The sequence below is a fragment of the Eleutherodactylus coqui genome, chromosome 6 (genome assembly GCF_035609145.1).
Source record: "Eleutherodactylus coqui strain aEleCoq1 chromosome 6, aEleCoq1.hap1, whole genome shotgun sequence".
NCBI classification, from domain to species: domain Eukaryota; kingdom Metazoa; phylum Chordata; class Amphibia; order Anura; family Eleutherodactylidae; genus Eleutherodactylus; species Eleutherodactylus coqui.
In genome coordinates, this window is record NC_089842.1 from 223,243,809 (window position 1) to 223,259,832 (window position 16,024).

Here is a 16,024-nt window from a genome sequence, read left to right on the forward strand (position 1 = left end):
ATGTAGACCTATATAGTTTAGACCATCATGTAGACCTCTATAGTCCAGACTACTATCAGAGGTACCATCATGTTGACTTCTATAGTCTAGACCACCATCAAAGGTACCATCATGTAGGCCCCTGTAGTCCAGACCACCATCAGAGGTACCATCATGTAGGCCTCTATAGTCTAGACCACCATCAAAGGTACCATCATGTAGATTTCTATAGTCTAGACCATCATCAGAGGTACCATCATGCAGGCCCCCACAATCCAGACCACCATCAGAGGTACCATCAATGTAGGCCCCTATAGTCCAGGCCATCATTAAAGGTACCACCCGGGTCCTCCAGCTGCTCCTCTTCGCAGTCCTGTCTCACATCTTATATTCTTTTTTTTTTTTTTTCCAGCAACGCCAACCCACAACCACCGGCGCTCCTGCCTGAAGATGAAAGTGTTTGTGTGCTGTGCAACCAGTAAGTAGTGGTGCCTCTGGCTGTGTGTGTGTGTGTGTGGGGGGGTCACCCTGCACAATGTGGTGTAACGGTGATGTTTTTCCCTCGCAGCAGCTCATTCAGGTGAGAAGCGCGCTCCCACGGTGCCACAATTCACGATAGGACCTGAGGTGAAGATTGAAGATCTGGGTGAGTGCTACCAGCTGCCGGGCTTTGTCTCCATCTACAGGACGCTGCTGGAGAGTCTGCAATGTCATGCCTGTACCTGGATCGCCCTCTGCAGGCGGATGTAATACTTGCAGCTTCCTGGCTAAATCCTTGCGCTTCTGCTGTCTCCTCCACGTGGTGGAAGATGATCAGCGGATTTGTCATCTCACGGGTGACCATTGTCCTCTGTCATCGCTTATATCTAGCGCAGAGAGCAGACTACGTGGCGGTCTGAAGCCGCGCACATCCCTGGTCTCTGCCGCTGTGGGCTCGTCTCATGCAGCTGCTTCAGGGACTGCAGCTAAGTAGAATGTATTATGGGGATTACTGAATGAGCCCCGACCGCCTGTTACGAAGACTCCATTCCTGGCCCCGACTTCTCCGTCCTGCGCTCGCGGCCCAACTGCCCCTCCAGCTCCCGCTTGTCATGTTCAGCTCTCTCCGTCTGCCCAGCGCCACGCGCTCTGGTGCCACATGGAACCTTCATCGTCTCCAGGAGAACCTGCTGAAATAAAAAGTGTCGCTGGTTCTTACGTAACGTACCTCCGCTCAGGACTCCAGGTGGCAATATTTACTGGGACCTAAATACTGTGTTTCCCCGAAAATAAGACAGTGTCTTATATTAATTTTTGTTCAAAAAGGTTTAACTTTTTTACATGTATAGCTGCCTGGACACTATTTTAATTGACTTTTTTTTTAAATTAACTGTTAGCAGGGCTTAATTTTGGAGTAGGGCTTATATTTCATGCATCCTCAAAAAGCCTGAAAAATCATTTTGCATCCTCAAAAATTCTGGAAAATCGTTCTATGTTTTTTTTTTTTCCGGGGTATGTGTTATTTCCCTTCGACATCATGACGGCATACATCTGGAGGTTGCTCACCTGCTGACCTGATGGGACAGGAAAAGGCAGAGCATAAAAGAAACCTCCCCTCCACCAAACACCAGTGCTTTTCCTGTCCCTTCAGGACAGCAGCGGCAGAGCTCCAGCAATGCTGTCCCATGCGGAGGTTCCAGGGCTTACCGGTGAGCGGCGGCATCTCTCCTGGCAGCCCCGGTTGCCCCAGTGGGAAGTACCTCATCTGGGAGCTAACCGGGGACTGCGCGGGCCTGGGTCCAAGTACGGGCTTTCCGGCACCACTGCGGCCGTCATTTAGGCGGCGGCCGCCATCTCTGGGTCCGGCCGAGCAGCAGCATTCCTCAAGGGGGCGTGGCCTCGGCGGAGCTCCGGGAGTGACGCGGTGACGTCAGACGCTCCGCAAAGGGGGCGTGGCCTAGCGCGGCTGGCGCCGGATTCAATTTTTAAAGCTCCTCTGCACCAGGGAAGACGGCTGGTGTTTCTTCACGCCGGGAATCGATCCTAAGTACAGGAGTTGATCCCACAAGCGCAGGATGTCGGCCAGAGAGGACCCAGAGAATCTCCAAACTGTAAGTGGTCCAGTGGGCCAACCTACAGCCACCTGCACTACATACACTTCCTGACTACCAGAGTTCTCCCTTGTCATTGCAGGACAGGGATACTCAAAAACCTAGGGAGGCTAGGAGGAGGAGTAAAAAGTGTCCAGTGTGCTCGGCCAAACTCGACGACTCCTACACCAAAACATTATGTGCCTTTTTGTTCTGCAAAAGTTCTGCAGGAGGAAAAATCTTCCCTTATGTCCGAAATTCGGTCGGTCGTCCGGGAAGAAGTTCAGTCCTCCCTCTCGGACCTCCAACCTGGGCCCTCAGGGGTTACACGAAGGTCTGCTCCGGCTGTGTCAGAGTCCGACTCTGACATGGCGGAAGATTTGGAGTTTGATAATCTTGGGGAAGTGTTGCAGGAGGAGAAAAAGTACCTTTTTTCCACCGCTGACATTGATCAACTTTTAAAAGCTGTACGTAGAACCATGCAGGTGGAGGAAGATGTGCAGCAACCCCGCACGGCGCAAGACGATATGTTTGCGGGATTGCTTCCACAACGGAAATCTTCGTTTCCTGTAAATGCCACACTCAAACAACTAATCCTGAACGAGTGGGATTGTGTGGATCAGGCTCCGCTAATCCCTAGGGAGTTCAAGGAGCGCCTTTTATTTGCGGGAGACGAGGTGGCGTTTCTGGACGAAATGCCGAAAGTAGATGCGGCTATCGCTATGGTGTCCAGGAAGTCTGGATTACCATTTGAAGATACGTCCCACTTAAAGGACTCCTTGGACAATAAAGTGGACATGACCATGCGTAAGGCCTGGTCCACGTCCAGCCTTATTATAAAATACAATACCACGGCCACTTCTGTGGCTCGCTCCATGGCGGTCTGGCTGCATCAGCTCGTGTCCCTAATTGACCAAAAAGCCTCCAGGGAAGGGTTTGCGAGCGGCATCCCTCTGCTATAGATGGCAACGGGGTTTCTGGCGGATGCCTCTATAGAAACGGTCCGCTTCGGAGCTCGCATGGCAGCCCTATCCAACACCGCCAGAAGGGCAGTCTGGGTAAAGGAGTGGTCGGGGAACTTAACATCCAAAAACAAGCTGTGTACCCTACCCTTTCGGGGCGCACGCATTTTTGGACCGGACCTGGATCGCCTGCTGGAAAAAGCAGCTGACAAGAACCAGGGACTGCCAGCCATCAGACCGCCCAAGAGACCCTTCACTCCACGTCCCTCGTCTACATACGCTGGGAAAGGGAAGACCGGAAGATGGTCTTATCCGAAGGGTGGAAGGGGTAAGACTCTTATTGTTGTCCCTCAGCCTGCATCTTCGTGCCCGGTGGGCGGTAGACTGGCTCGTTTTGCCACCAGTTGGCGTAACATAACGAGTGGGTGCTACACCTGGTGGCGGAGGGGTACAAGATCATACTAGAATCTCGCCCCCCTGACAGATTTATTGTAACCTCAATCCAGTCTCCAGCCCTAGAGCAGGCTCTGTTGAGAGGTGTACAGAACCTGCTGGATCTTGGCGCGGTTATCCCCGTCCCCAAGAAGGAATAGGGGAAGGGATTTTATTCCCCCCTTTTTCTGGTTCCCAAGCCAGATGGCTCCCACCGCACAATAATTAACCTCAAAGAACTGAATAAATTCATTGAGTATAGGAAATTTAAAATGGAGACTATCAGAACTGCAACTCCCCTAATTGCCAGGAATAATGTAATGGCTACAATTGACCTAAAGGATGCTTACTTTCACATCCCTATTTACGCCAACTCGCAAAAGTTCCTGAGGTTTGCGAGAAATATTGCCTTTTTGCGCAATCGTGGGTTTATTATCGTCCCCCTACTTGGACGACTTCCTGCTGGTGGCAGATTCCCCGACTTTTTTGAGGTCACACTTGGGTTCCACGCTGGGTTGGATTATTAATGATCTAAAATCCAACATGGAACCAGAAACCAGGAAAAAATTCCTGGGAGTCATTCTGGATTCCAGTCTCCAAAATTCGTCCCTTCCTCCTCTAAGGAAACAGCATATTTTAGAGGAATGTTCCACACTCTATAAAAAATCTAGAGTAACAGTAAGAGATGCAATGCGGATCCTGGGGCTAATGACTTCGTGTATTGGCGTGGTTCCCTGGGCTCAGTTCCATAGTCGCGGTCTCCAGTCACTAATCCTTCAGAATTGGGACAAGTTACAGTCCTCACTCGACCAGACAATTTCTATTTCTGCTAAAGCCAGATCTTCACTCCGCTGGTGGTTGTCATCGGACAACCTGTCACGGGCATCTGAATGGAACTTGGACCCTACAATAATAATCACAACAGATGCCAGCGCCAAAGGGTGGGGGGCCCACTTTGAAGGCGGTTATATACAGGGTACTTGGGACGCTCATGAGAGATCTGGTTCGTCTAACTCTAGAGAACTTAATGCGGTGTGGAAATCCCTACGTAGCCTGCAATCGCTCTTAGGGATGAAGCATGTGAGGATCTTTTCAGATAATATGACGATAGTGTCACTCATTCGCCACCAGGGTACCACCAGGAATCCTCTACTGCAGCAGTTGGCGGGAAGGATCCTTCAGTGGGCGGAACTCACAACCAAGTCACTGTCGGCCTTTCACATAAAAGGAGCCGAGAATTCAGCCGCAGACTTTCTAAGCAGGAAGAAAGTGGACCCAGGAGAGTGGGAACTCCATCCCGAGGTGTTCAGCCTGCTTGTGACGAAATGGGGGGTACCAGAAATAGACCTATTTGCGTCAAACGCAAATACCAAGTGCCGGCTTTTCTTTTCCCGAGGCGCAGAGAAACAGGCCTTGGGCACGGACGCTCTCTCTCACCCCTGGGTTTGGGACTTGGCGTACGCTTTTCCCCCTTTACCATTAATTCTGCTCCTACTAAGGAAATTACTGCGGTCAAGCCTGTCAGTAATTCTGGTAGCACCTTATTGGCCCAAAAGACCTTGGTTTCCCCTCCTGAGATCTCTGTCAGTAGGAGAGCCTTTCCACCTTCCACCAAGACCGGACCTATTGCTGCAGGGCCCTCTTCTTTACCCGGAGGTTCACAAGTTCAGGCTTACGGCCTGGATCTTGAACGGGTAAAATTCTTGGGGAAGGGTCTTTCTCCTAACGTAATTTCCACTATTAGCGAGAGCCTTAAACCCTCGACAAAAAAGATCTATTCCAAAGTCTGGGAAAAATTCTCAGAGTGGATGGGCCAGGACATCCAGCAGTTAGATCAGCCAGACATCCGTAAAATCCTAGATTTTCTGCAGGCGGGCCTGGATAAAGGGTTGAGTCCGAATACCCTCAAAGTCCAAGTTGCGGCTTTGGGGGCATTCTTTGATCTCGCGCTTGCGGAGCACAGGTGGATTAGGAGATTTCTTAGAGGGGCAAGTAGATTGCATCCATTTACAAGGCTTACGGCACCCCCCTGGGATCTGACCATAGTCCTTCAGGCCTTCTGCGATCCCCCATTTGAACCTTTTAGAGATCTATCCATCGCCTTGCTGACGTATAAGGTAGCCCTCCTTGTGGCAGTCACTTCGGCTAGACGCGTGGGTGAAATCCGGGCCCTCTCACGAAGGACCCCATATATGACTATTCACCCAGACAAAATAGTATTTTCTTTAGACCCGTCCTTTCAGCCTAAAGTCTTGTCAGATTTCCACAGAGGCCAGCCAATAGTCATTCCAGCCTTCTGCCAAGATTTCAAAAACGAAAAGGAGCAGAAGCTCCATAATCTAGATGTCAAAAGAGCTGTACTAGCGTACCTTGAGGCAATGGAAAGTTTCAGAAAGACTAATAAAATTTTCGTTCAATTTCAGGGGCAGGCCAAAGGAAGGGCCGCTTCTAAAGATGCGATTGCCCGGTGGCTCAGGAGAGCCATCCAGGAGGCTTACAAGGCCAAGGGAGGGCATCCCTCCTCCAGATTGATTGAAGGCCCACTCGACGAGAGCGGTGGCATCTTCTTGGGCAGAAAGAGCGCACGCGTCAATCGAGCGGATTTGTAACGCAGCCACGTGGACTTCTGGCCATACTTTTATTAAACATTACAGGCTGGACTTTAAATGTAGTCAGGACGCAACCTTCGGTAGGAAGGTGCTCCAAGCGGTAATCCCTCCCTAAAAAAGCCCATGCCAGTTATTTGGTATTCCTCCAGATGTATGCTGTCATGATGTCGAAGGGAAAACGGGAATTTTTCTTACCGATAATTCCCTTTCTTGAAGGCATCATGACAGCATACGGGCTTTCCCCCCCCCCCTACCGACATGGTTACCCTTATTTTGTCTAACACATGAGGTAATGTGTATGCTTATGTTTCTTTGTCTGAGGTGTGTGATGTCAATAAAAACACACCTTCTGGTTAAGTATTCTGTCACTGTGGTTATTTGGAACACACTGGTGTTTGGTGGAGGGGAGGTTTCTTTTATGCTCTGCCTTTTCCTGTCCCATCAGGTGAGCAACCTCCAGATGTATGCTGTCATGATGCCTTCAAGAAAGGGAATTATCGGTAAGAAAAATTCCCGTTTTTCAGTGAAACGGGGTATTAGAGCGCGGCACCTGCCAGCCATGGATCAGTAATGAAAGAGGGAGGCAGAAGAGGCCACGGGGAGCCGGTCTAGTCTTAAAACCATAATGGCCACTCGCCCTTTGCCTCCTGTTCAGGTGTTCCTCGTTCCCCTTCCAGCCCTCACTCACCCTTTCCTTTTGGTGTCCCTTCCCTTCTGCTAGTGTCCCCCCTCCACCCCTTATTCTCCCTGGTTCATGGATGTTCTTTTGTGCAGTCATGTGATGGGGTAGCAGCCGACCTCCTGAAAATGCCCGCTGGTCATGAATCAGCCGCCCGCTTTCTGACCCATAAAGCCGTCCATGTAAGACACGGCGTCACGCTTTATCCATTCCTCCCAGTCTACATCTGTCCCTTCCAGCTGGTGTGACGCAGCCGCTCTGAGCGTTCCCTGTAGTTTGGCATTTGTTGCTGCGTGCGCTTTGTGTCCGGGGACATTTTTTGGAGGAGGTGACGTTTTCTGTCGAGAGGGAGAGAGGGGTTTTCTGTCCGCTCACGGCTTCTCTTCTTTACTTCAGGTAACTTTAATCCAGAGGTTCCCAAGTTGGAGAAGAGCATCAGCGGGACGAGCCCGAAGCGGGAGCACTTACATGTGACTGTGGCGGTGTCTCTGCTCCTCATGATGCTCCTGGCATCGTAGTCTTCTTGTGTCAGGACCGAAGACCTCGGGACTGGAAAACTTAACGCAAGTACGAACTCCACCGTAAGAACTAAGGATGGCGCAGGCTGCGTCGCAGCTGGCAGGAGGAGCAGCGTCCTTCACGGGGTTTTTATTTCCTTCCCTTTTTATAAAGACTCGACCGGTGGCACGAAAAACCTAATGGACACCCGTGATCACCGTCACGGTCAAGTGATGTCATCAATCTTCTCAACCGATGGGGGCCAGAACTCAACCAAGGAGTGGCTGCTGAGAACTGGCGATGGCGCAGGAGACTGCTCAGCCACGCTGTAGCCGTAACGGTGGGCTGTTATTACTTGAGTGCCTACGCCCGCTTGGTCCCTGCAAGGACAGGACACTCTCAAAGTGCAGGACCTTGGGGTGACAACGGACCATTGTGTTCGTCAGCCTTACCAAGTTGGTCCCCTTCATTTCTCGTGAGCCCGGACCCATCACCCTGTGGCGCTTAGTTCCTCTCACTCGGATTACCGCCAGCCTTGTGGATATAGTACGCCCGTGTGCGCTTGTACACAGTAGCAGAACTTTTTCCATACCAAATGTTCGGCTCTACCATGTTCTGGTGCCAATCGTGTGCCATTTCCCCCATCATCCTCCTCCAACAACCCGCCCCAATGCAATGGGAGTGCACGTGCCAAAAGGTGGTGGAGGTGCCACGCTGCTTCTCCTGGGCGGCCCAACAGTCATTCATCGAGCTCCCCCCTTCCTGTATGACAGATGTAGCAGAGCCGGGACGCAGCAGCCCCAGCGCCTCCTCAAAGCTCCACCCGCCGTGACGACTTCCCCAACTCTTGTAATAATCACCTATGGAAGACGGGAGGAAATTGCACTAAATGATCCCAGATCCCCACGCTGACCAATATAATCTGAGACCCCAAGAGGAATGGGGGGCAGAGGGGGACCCAGCATCTAGTCCAGCAGGAGCCGGAGGGGCTGAGCGGTAGAGCAGCATGCGGGACCCTCCCCAGTGGACAGTCTTTGTATATACATGTCTATACGGCGTATCTGCGGCAGGTGGCCGAGCTGTACATACATCCCAGTGGTTCCTCGTTGTCTTCTGTGAAGGCCTCTCCACCTATGCAATGCACAGACACTTTCCAGACATTCGCGGACTGACCTTTTTAATGAACGGCGGCGGCTGTGATTTTCATATAATGCTCTTAACCTAGAAAATGAATAAATAACAAAATCCACGTGTTTGTTGTGAGTGTGGGGGAGGGGATGCTGGATGGGCTGCTTGCATGGCCCCCCCTACCTGTATGCAACCCTCCCATCAGGAATCAGCGGCGCCCCCACTCTGGGAAAGTCTGCGGCCGCAGCTTCTCACAATGTGGTGATCAACTGAGCCGCCGGCTGACCTTGAAAGCCGTCCAGATCCAGGCGGTGCCAGCAGCTGTGCGCCCTCCATCCTGTACAGGAGGGGGCGCTCATTAGTCTCAAGGCCCCAAAGCCACATCCTGCACTGCATGCTAATGACTGCTTGAGTGGTGTCACCAACAGAGGGCGCCCTCACCCCACTAATCTGTATGGATGCATCACCCACCTCACATAGGGCTGAATGATGAGTCTTTGTACAGCATTGTGGAATATGTTGGTGCTATATAGAGGGCCATAAGAGCTTACAATCTGCAGGGCTAAGCCACATTATTATGGCCACCTTCATGAAGGCGGTGCCTCGGTGGGTATATAAGGTGTACTACAGGCCAGGGGCTCACGTATGCCTCATCGTTGGGTGTAAGGGACCATTTAGTTGGGATGATTATTGGCTTTGGGCCACGGATGGCGGTATTTCTAGAACAGCGCAGTTTGTGAAGTGTCCGTGGGCCGCGGTGGTGAAGGTGTACTGTACGCGGACAAATGGCCCCATTGGGAATAACTGGAAGCTGGGGAGCATCGCACGCCAATGATGTGAGGTGAAGGTCTGCTACGGAGGTGGAGGGCGACTGACGCAATAATAGAGCCGCTCACCATGAAGATGACCCGTGGGGCGACCAGACATAATACAGTCCTGCGAGCCTGACTGCACACGGGGTTCCGGGGCAACGCGTGGTCACTGCGCCTGTGTAACAAAGGGGTAGCGGGAGAAAAGGCTTCTGTCCGCTGAGCCGTATCGGACCGCCGCTGATTGGTAAAGGGCGGTTTTCTCTGATGAGTCGCGTCTTTTGGGTGGATGTTGGCGAGAAACACCCACCAGCCATTTCTGAAAAAACAACCTAGTGGCGGTAGCGTTCTGGTCATGGTGTTGTCTGGGACTCATCAATGTGGAATGTAGATCACGTACTCCCATACATGCTGATTGTCCCCCAGGGGCAGATAGGATCTTCTACAGGGGTTGAAAAAGCACAACTGAGCCCTCCCAGTACTTCCCCGACCCCCGTATTCCCCAGACTTGGACCCAATTGAGCATCTGTGAGACCGCCTCGATCGTCATGATCGCTTTATAGATCCCCCACGCACCCTGCAGTCAGCATGGCTCCAGCTACCAGAGAACACCTACCAGCACCTTACTCCCTCCCGGCCCGCCTGCTGTCTGTGCGGCCCATGGCGGTCACTCGGGATATTAGCTGCTGGCCATAATAATGTGATCGACTCCGTAGAATGGCTGCAGGCAGAGGCTGGCGTAAACGATCGGACGAGGGATATAACACATATGTGCAATGGTGACCGCAGCCCCTCAGATGTCTGAGACAGACAGCCTTTGAGGAGACACTAGGAAGACACGAGCTATTTCCTCCTCATAGACTGTAAGCTCTTGTGTGCTCCCTGGTTACCTATAATAGATTGTAAGCTCTTGTGTGTCCCCCTAGTTCCTCCTCATAGACTGTAAGCTCTTGTGTCCTCCCTGGTTACCCATAATAGACTGTAAGCTCTTGTGTCCCCCCAATTCCGCCTCATAAAATGTTATGTTGTGTATCGTCCCCTATTACCTCCTCATACACTGCAAGCTCTTATGTCTCCCCTATTACCTTCTAATAGGTTGTAAACTCCTGTGTCACCCCCCCCCCCCCTTTTGGGGGACACAAGAGCTTATATTCTATGAGAATGAATTTGGGGGTACTGAAGAGTTTACAGTCAATGAGGAGGAAATAAGGGGGCACTAGAGTTTAGTGTCTATTACGGTGAAATAGGGGGACACGAGCTTACAGTGTATGAGGAGGAAGTAGGGGGACAAGAGCTTGTAGTCGTGGAGGAGGAATTGGGGGGTCAAGAGATTACCGTTTATGAGGAGCAAATAGGGGGACACAGGAGCTTACAGTTTATTAAAGGACAATAGAGAAGACATAAGAGCTTACAGTCTATGAAGAGGAAGTAGGGGGACACAAAGCTTACAGTCTATGAAGAGGAAGTATGGGGACACAGGAGCTTACACTCTATGAGGAGGAATTAGTGTGGAGTGGCACAAGAGCTTACTGTCTGAGGAAGAAATAGGGGGGACACAAGACCTTACAGTCTATGAAGTGGAAATTGGGGGACACAAGAGCCTGCCGTCTATTATGGGGGAATAGACTGCAAGCTTTTATGTCCTCTCTATGAGGAAATAGGGGGACACAAGAGCTTACAGTCTATGAGGAGGAAATAGGGGGACACAAGAGCTTACAGTCTATGAGGAGGAAATAGCGGGGGTGCACGAGAGCTTACAGTCTATTATAGTGAAATAGGGTGACACAGGAGCTTGCAGTCTGAGGAAATAGAGGGACACACGAGCTTACAGTGTATGAGGAGGAATATAGGAGGACACAGGAGCCTACAGTCTACAAAGAGGCAATGGGAGGGGGGGGGGGGTACAAGAGCTTACAATCTATGAGGAAGATTATAGGGGGAAACAAGAGCTTACAGTCTTGTGTCCTCCCTATTACCTTCTAATAGATCGTAATCACTTGAGTTCCCCTATTACCTTCTCATAGATTGTAAGTTCTTGTGTCCCCCCTATTTCCTCCTCAAAGACTATAAGCACTTGTGTCCCCCCTATGAGGAGGAAATAGAGGGTCACAAGGACTTACAGTGTATGAGGAGGATTTAGGGGGACACAAGAGCTTACAGTCTATTATGGTGAAATATGGGGACACAGGAGCTTGCACTCTATGAGGAGGAATTAGGGTGGAGTGGCACAAGAGCTTATAGTCTATGATGAGGAAAAAGACTGTAAGCTCTTGTGTCCCCCCCCCCCCCCCCCATTATGGGGAAATAGGACATAAGAGCTAACAGTCTATGAGGAAATAGGGGGACACGAGCTTACAGTCCATGAGGAGGAAATAGGGAGACACAAAAACTTAGTCTATAAGGAGGAAATAAAGAGGATGCAGGAGCTTACAGTCTATGAGGAGGATTTAGGGGGACACAAGAGCTTATAGTCTATCCAGAACAAATAGGGGGGACACAAGAGCTTACAATCTATGAGGAGGATTTAGGGAGGGAAAGAGATTATCGTTTACAAGGAGAAAAGAGTAGGGACACGAGATTACAGTCTATGAGGAGGTAGTAGGGGGGCACAAAAGCTTACAATCTATGAGAAGGGACAAGGGGGGATACAGCTTACAATCTATGAGGAGAAAGTAAAGGGGACACAAGCGCTCACAATGGCTCACAATCCATGAATAGGAAATATGGAGGACACAAGAGCTTACAGTCTATGAGGAGAAAATGGGGACACAAGCGCTCACAATCTATGAATAGGAAATATGGAGGACACAAGAGCTTACAGTCTATGAGGAGGAAATAGGGGGGTCAAGGAATTACTGTCTACGAGGAGCAAATAGCGGGGACACGAGCCTAAAGACTTTGGGGAGGAAATAGGGGGACACAAGAGTTTACAGTCTATGAGGAGGAAATAGCGGGGGTGCACGAGAGCTTACAGTCTATGAGGAGGAAATAGGGGGGTCAAGGAATTACCGTCTACGAGGAGCAAATAGCGGGGACACGAGCCTAAAGACTTTGGGGAGGAAATAGGGGGACACAAGAGTTTACAGTCCATGAGGAGGAAATAGCGGGGGTGCACGAGAGCTTACAGTCTATGAGGAGGAAATAGGGGGGTCAAGGAATTACCGTCTACGAGGAGCAAATAGCGGGGACACGAGCCTAAAGACTTTGGGGAGGAAATAGGGGGACACAAGAGTTTACAGTCTATGAGGAGGAAATAGGGGGGTCAAGGAATTACCGTCTACGAGGAGCAAATAGCGGGGACACGAGCCTAAAGACTTTGGGGAGGAAATAGGGGGACACAAGACCTTACACTCTATGAGAAGGAAATAAAGGGGACATGAGAGTTTATAGTCTCTAAGGAGGAAATATGGGGACACACGGGATTACATAGTCTATGAGGAAAAAGAAGGAAATCGAGAGCTTACAGTCTATGAGGAAGAAATAGGGGGACACCAGAGCTTACAGTCTATGAGGAAATAGGGGGACACCAGAGCTTACAGTCTATGAGGAAATAGGGGGACACCAGAGCTTACAGTCTATGAGGAGAAAATAAAGTCTATGTGGAGGAATTAATGTCACACAAGAGCTTATAGTCTTTGGGAAGGAAATGGGGGAACACAAGAGCTTACGGTCTATTATGGGGAAATACAGAGGACATAAGAGCTTACAGTCTATAAGGGAATAGGGGGACACCAGAGCTTACACTGCATGAGGAGGAATTAAGGGGATACAAGAGCTTACAGTCTATGAGAAGGGAAAAAGGGGGGACACAAGAGCTTACAGTCTATCAGGAAGAAATAGTTGGGACACAAGAGCTTACGGTCTATATGGAAGAACTAGGCGGACACAAAGCTTACAATGTATGAGGAAAAAGGAGGACACAAGAGCTTACAGTCTATGAGGAAATAGGGGGACTCAAGAGCTTACAGTCTATGAGGAAATAGGGGGACTCAAGAGCTTACAGTCTATGAGGAAATAGGGGACACGAGCTTACAGTGTATGAGGAGCAAATAGGGGGACACGAGCTTAAAGTTTATGAGGAGGAAATAGACTGTAAGCTCTTGTATCCACATATGAGGATGTAGTAGGGGGGTACAAAAGCTTACAATCTATGAGGAGGAAGAAGGATTGACACGAGCAGCAGTCTATAAGGAGGAAGTATGGGGGACACAAGCGCTTACAGTGTATGAGGAGGAGCAGGGAGGGGGCGCAAGAGCTTACCGTCTGTGAACAGGAGCAAGAGGGGGACACGAGCTCATGATCCATTAATAGGAAATATGGGGACACAAGAGCTTACAGTCTATGAGCAGGAAATAGGGACACACAAGAGCTTACAGTCTATGAGGAGGAAAAAAGGGGACACAAGAGCTTGCACTCTATGAGGAGGAAATGGGGAGAGACACAAGAGCTTACAGTCTATGAAGAGGAAACAGGCATACAAGAGCTTACAGTCTATGAGAAAATAGGGGGACACAGGAGCTTACATTCTATGAGGAAGAAATAAAGAGAACAAAATAGCTTACAGTCTATGAGGAGGAAATAAATTATGGTGAAATAGGAGGACACAAGCTTACAGTATATGAGGAAATAGAGGGACACAGGAGCTTACAGTGTATGATGAGGAAATACGAGGACACAAGAGCTTACAGTCTATGAGGAGGAAATAGGGACACACAAGATCTTACAGTGTATGAGGAGGAATTAGGGGGACACGAGCTTACAGTCTATGAGGAGGAAAAAAAGGGGGACTCAAAGCTTACGGTTTATGAGGAAATAGGGGGGACACGAGCTTACAGTCTATAATGAGGAAATACGAGGACACAAGAGCTTACAGTCTATAATGAGGAAATACGAGGACACGAGCTTACAGTCTATGAGGAGGAAATAGGGGGAAACAAGAGCTTGCAATCTATGAGGAGAAAAAAGGGGGACTCAAAAGCTTACTGTTTATGAGGAAATTGGGGGAACACAAGAGCTTACAGTCTATGTGGAGGAATTAGTGGCACACAAGAGCTTACAGTCTAAGAGGAGGAAATAGGGGACACAAGAGCTTACAGTCCAAGAGGAGGAAATAGGGGACACAAGAGCTTACAATCTATGAGGAGAAAATAAAGGCGACACAAAAGGTTACAGTCTATGAGGAAGAAATGTGGAGGACATAACTTACATACGCTAAGGAAGAAATAGGGATACAAGAGCTTACAGTCTATGAGGAGGAAATAAAGAGGGCACAAGTGGCTCCGGAGTTGGTGTAAGAAGGAGGGGTTCGGGTTCCTGGAGAACTGGGTTGACTTTGCTGTCGGCTACAGGCTCTACCGTAGGGACGGGCTGCATCCTAATGGGGAGGGTGGAAGCTGTGCTGGGGGAAAAGATGACTAGAAGGTTGGAGGAGTGTTTAAACTAGGGACTGGAGGAATGGCAAAAAGATAAACAGGGGGTTGACAGTGTCGATAGCGACCTGGGACCAAGTAATGGGAATGGGGGTTGAGCAGGGGTTGGGGTTAGTACAGTTAGAATTGACAGATCAGCCAATAGTACCATTAGTAGCAAAATGAATTTAAAGAACAATAATAACCGTATAAATTGTATGGCACAAATGCAAGAAGTCTAATCAGCAAAGTGTGTGAGCTTGAAACGAGAATGACTGATGAAAACTACGATATAGTTGGAATAACGGAAACATGGCTTGATGATAAGTGCGATTCGGCGGTAAATTTACAGGGTTACAATCTCTTCGGAAGAGACTGTCGTAAGCAGAAACGGGGAGGGGTTTGTCTCTACATTAAATCGTACTTAAAGGGGATGTCTCGCGGCAGCAAGTGGGGTTATACACTTCTGTATGGCCATATTAATGCACTTTGTAATATACATCGTGCATTAAATATGAGCCATACAGAAGTTATACACTTACCTGCTCCGTTGCTGGCGTCCTCGTCTCCATGGTGCCGTCTAACGCTGTCTTCTCCTTCTATTTAGACGCGCTTGCGCTGTGCGGTCTTCTGCTGTGTTTAATGGAGCTGCTCCGGCGTGCTCGCACCGCCAAGGTCTTCTGCGCATGCGCAGACCAGCTCTCCAGCGCGAGCACGCCGGAGCGGCTCCATTAAACACAGCAGAAGACCGCACAGCGCAAGCGCGTCTAAATAGAAGGAGAAGACAGCGTTAGACAGCACCATGGAGACGAGGACGCCAGCAACGGAGCAGGTAAGTGTATAACTTCTGTATGGCTCATATTTAATGCACGATGTATATTACAAAGTGCATTAATATGGCCATATAGAAGTGTATAACCCCACTTGCTGCCGCAAGACAACACCTTTAATGCCGAGGCTACGGGACAATATAGGGGCAGGAGATGAACACGTGGAATCTCTGTGGGTAGAAATACAGGGAGAAAAAAAAATACTGATAGGGGTTTTCTATAGGCCACCAAAAGCAATAGAAGAAACAGATAGAAGAGGTGTCAAACCGCAACAAAGTAATTATTATGGGGGACTTTAATTATCTGGATATAACATGGGAAAACGTGTAAATCTTACAAGGGTGTTAGGTTCTTGAGAACAATTAAGATAATTACCTTACCCAACTGGTGCAGGAGCCAATTAGAGGGAGGGCCACTCTGGACTTAGTACTAACTAACAAACCGGACCGAATAATGGGGGTGCAGTTATAGGGGCACTTGGGAAATGGTGACCACAATATAATTAATTTCCAGCTGTCATTCAATAAGAAGCCTTATCAGGGAGCGACAAAAAAACTAAACTTTAGTAAAGCCAAATTTGATCAGCTCAGAACTACTATTGGTAACATTAATTGGGACAGC

At 49.5% G+C, this 16,024-nt stretch overlaps 1 protein-coding gene across 2 annotated transcripts in view; it reads left to right on the plus strand.

Annotated features, from left to right (window-relative positions):
- EFNA3 (ephrin A3) overlaps positions 1 to 8,477 on the plus strand; it is a 65,314-nt gene extending 56,837 nt beyond the window's left edge. Inside the window, exons 3-5 of one of the 2 annotated variants that reach the window (XM_066608933.1) lie at positions 392 to 457; positions 548 to 625; positions 7,127 to 8,477. In XM_066608933.1, coding sequence (XP_066465030.1) covers positions 392 to 457; positions 548 to 625; positions 7,127 to 7,248 — 266 coding nt within the window. In that variant the 3' untranslated portion in view covers positions 7,249 to 8,477. The remainder of the gene's footprint in view (positions 1 to 391; positions 458 to 547; positions 626 to 7,126) is intronic. The other variant, XM_066608934.1, reaches the window with a different exon arrangement.
- The last annotated feature ends 7,547 nt before the right edge of the window (positions 8,478 to 16,024 follow it).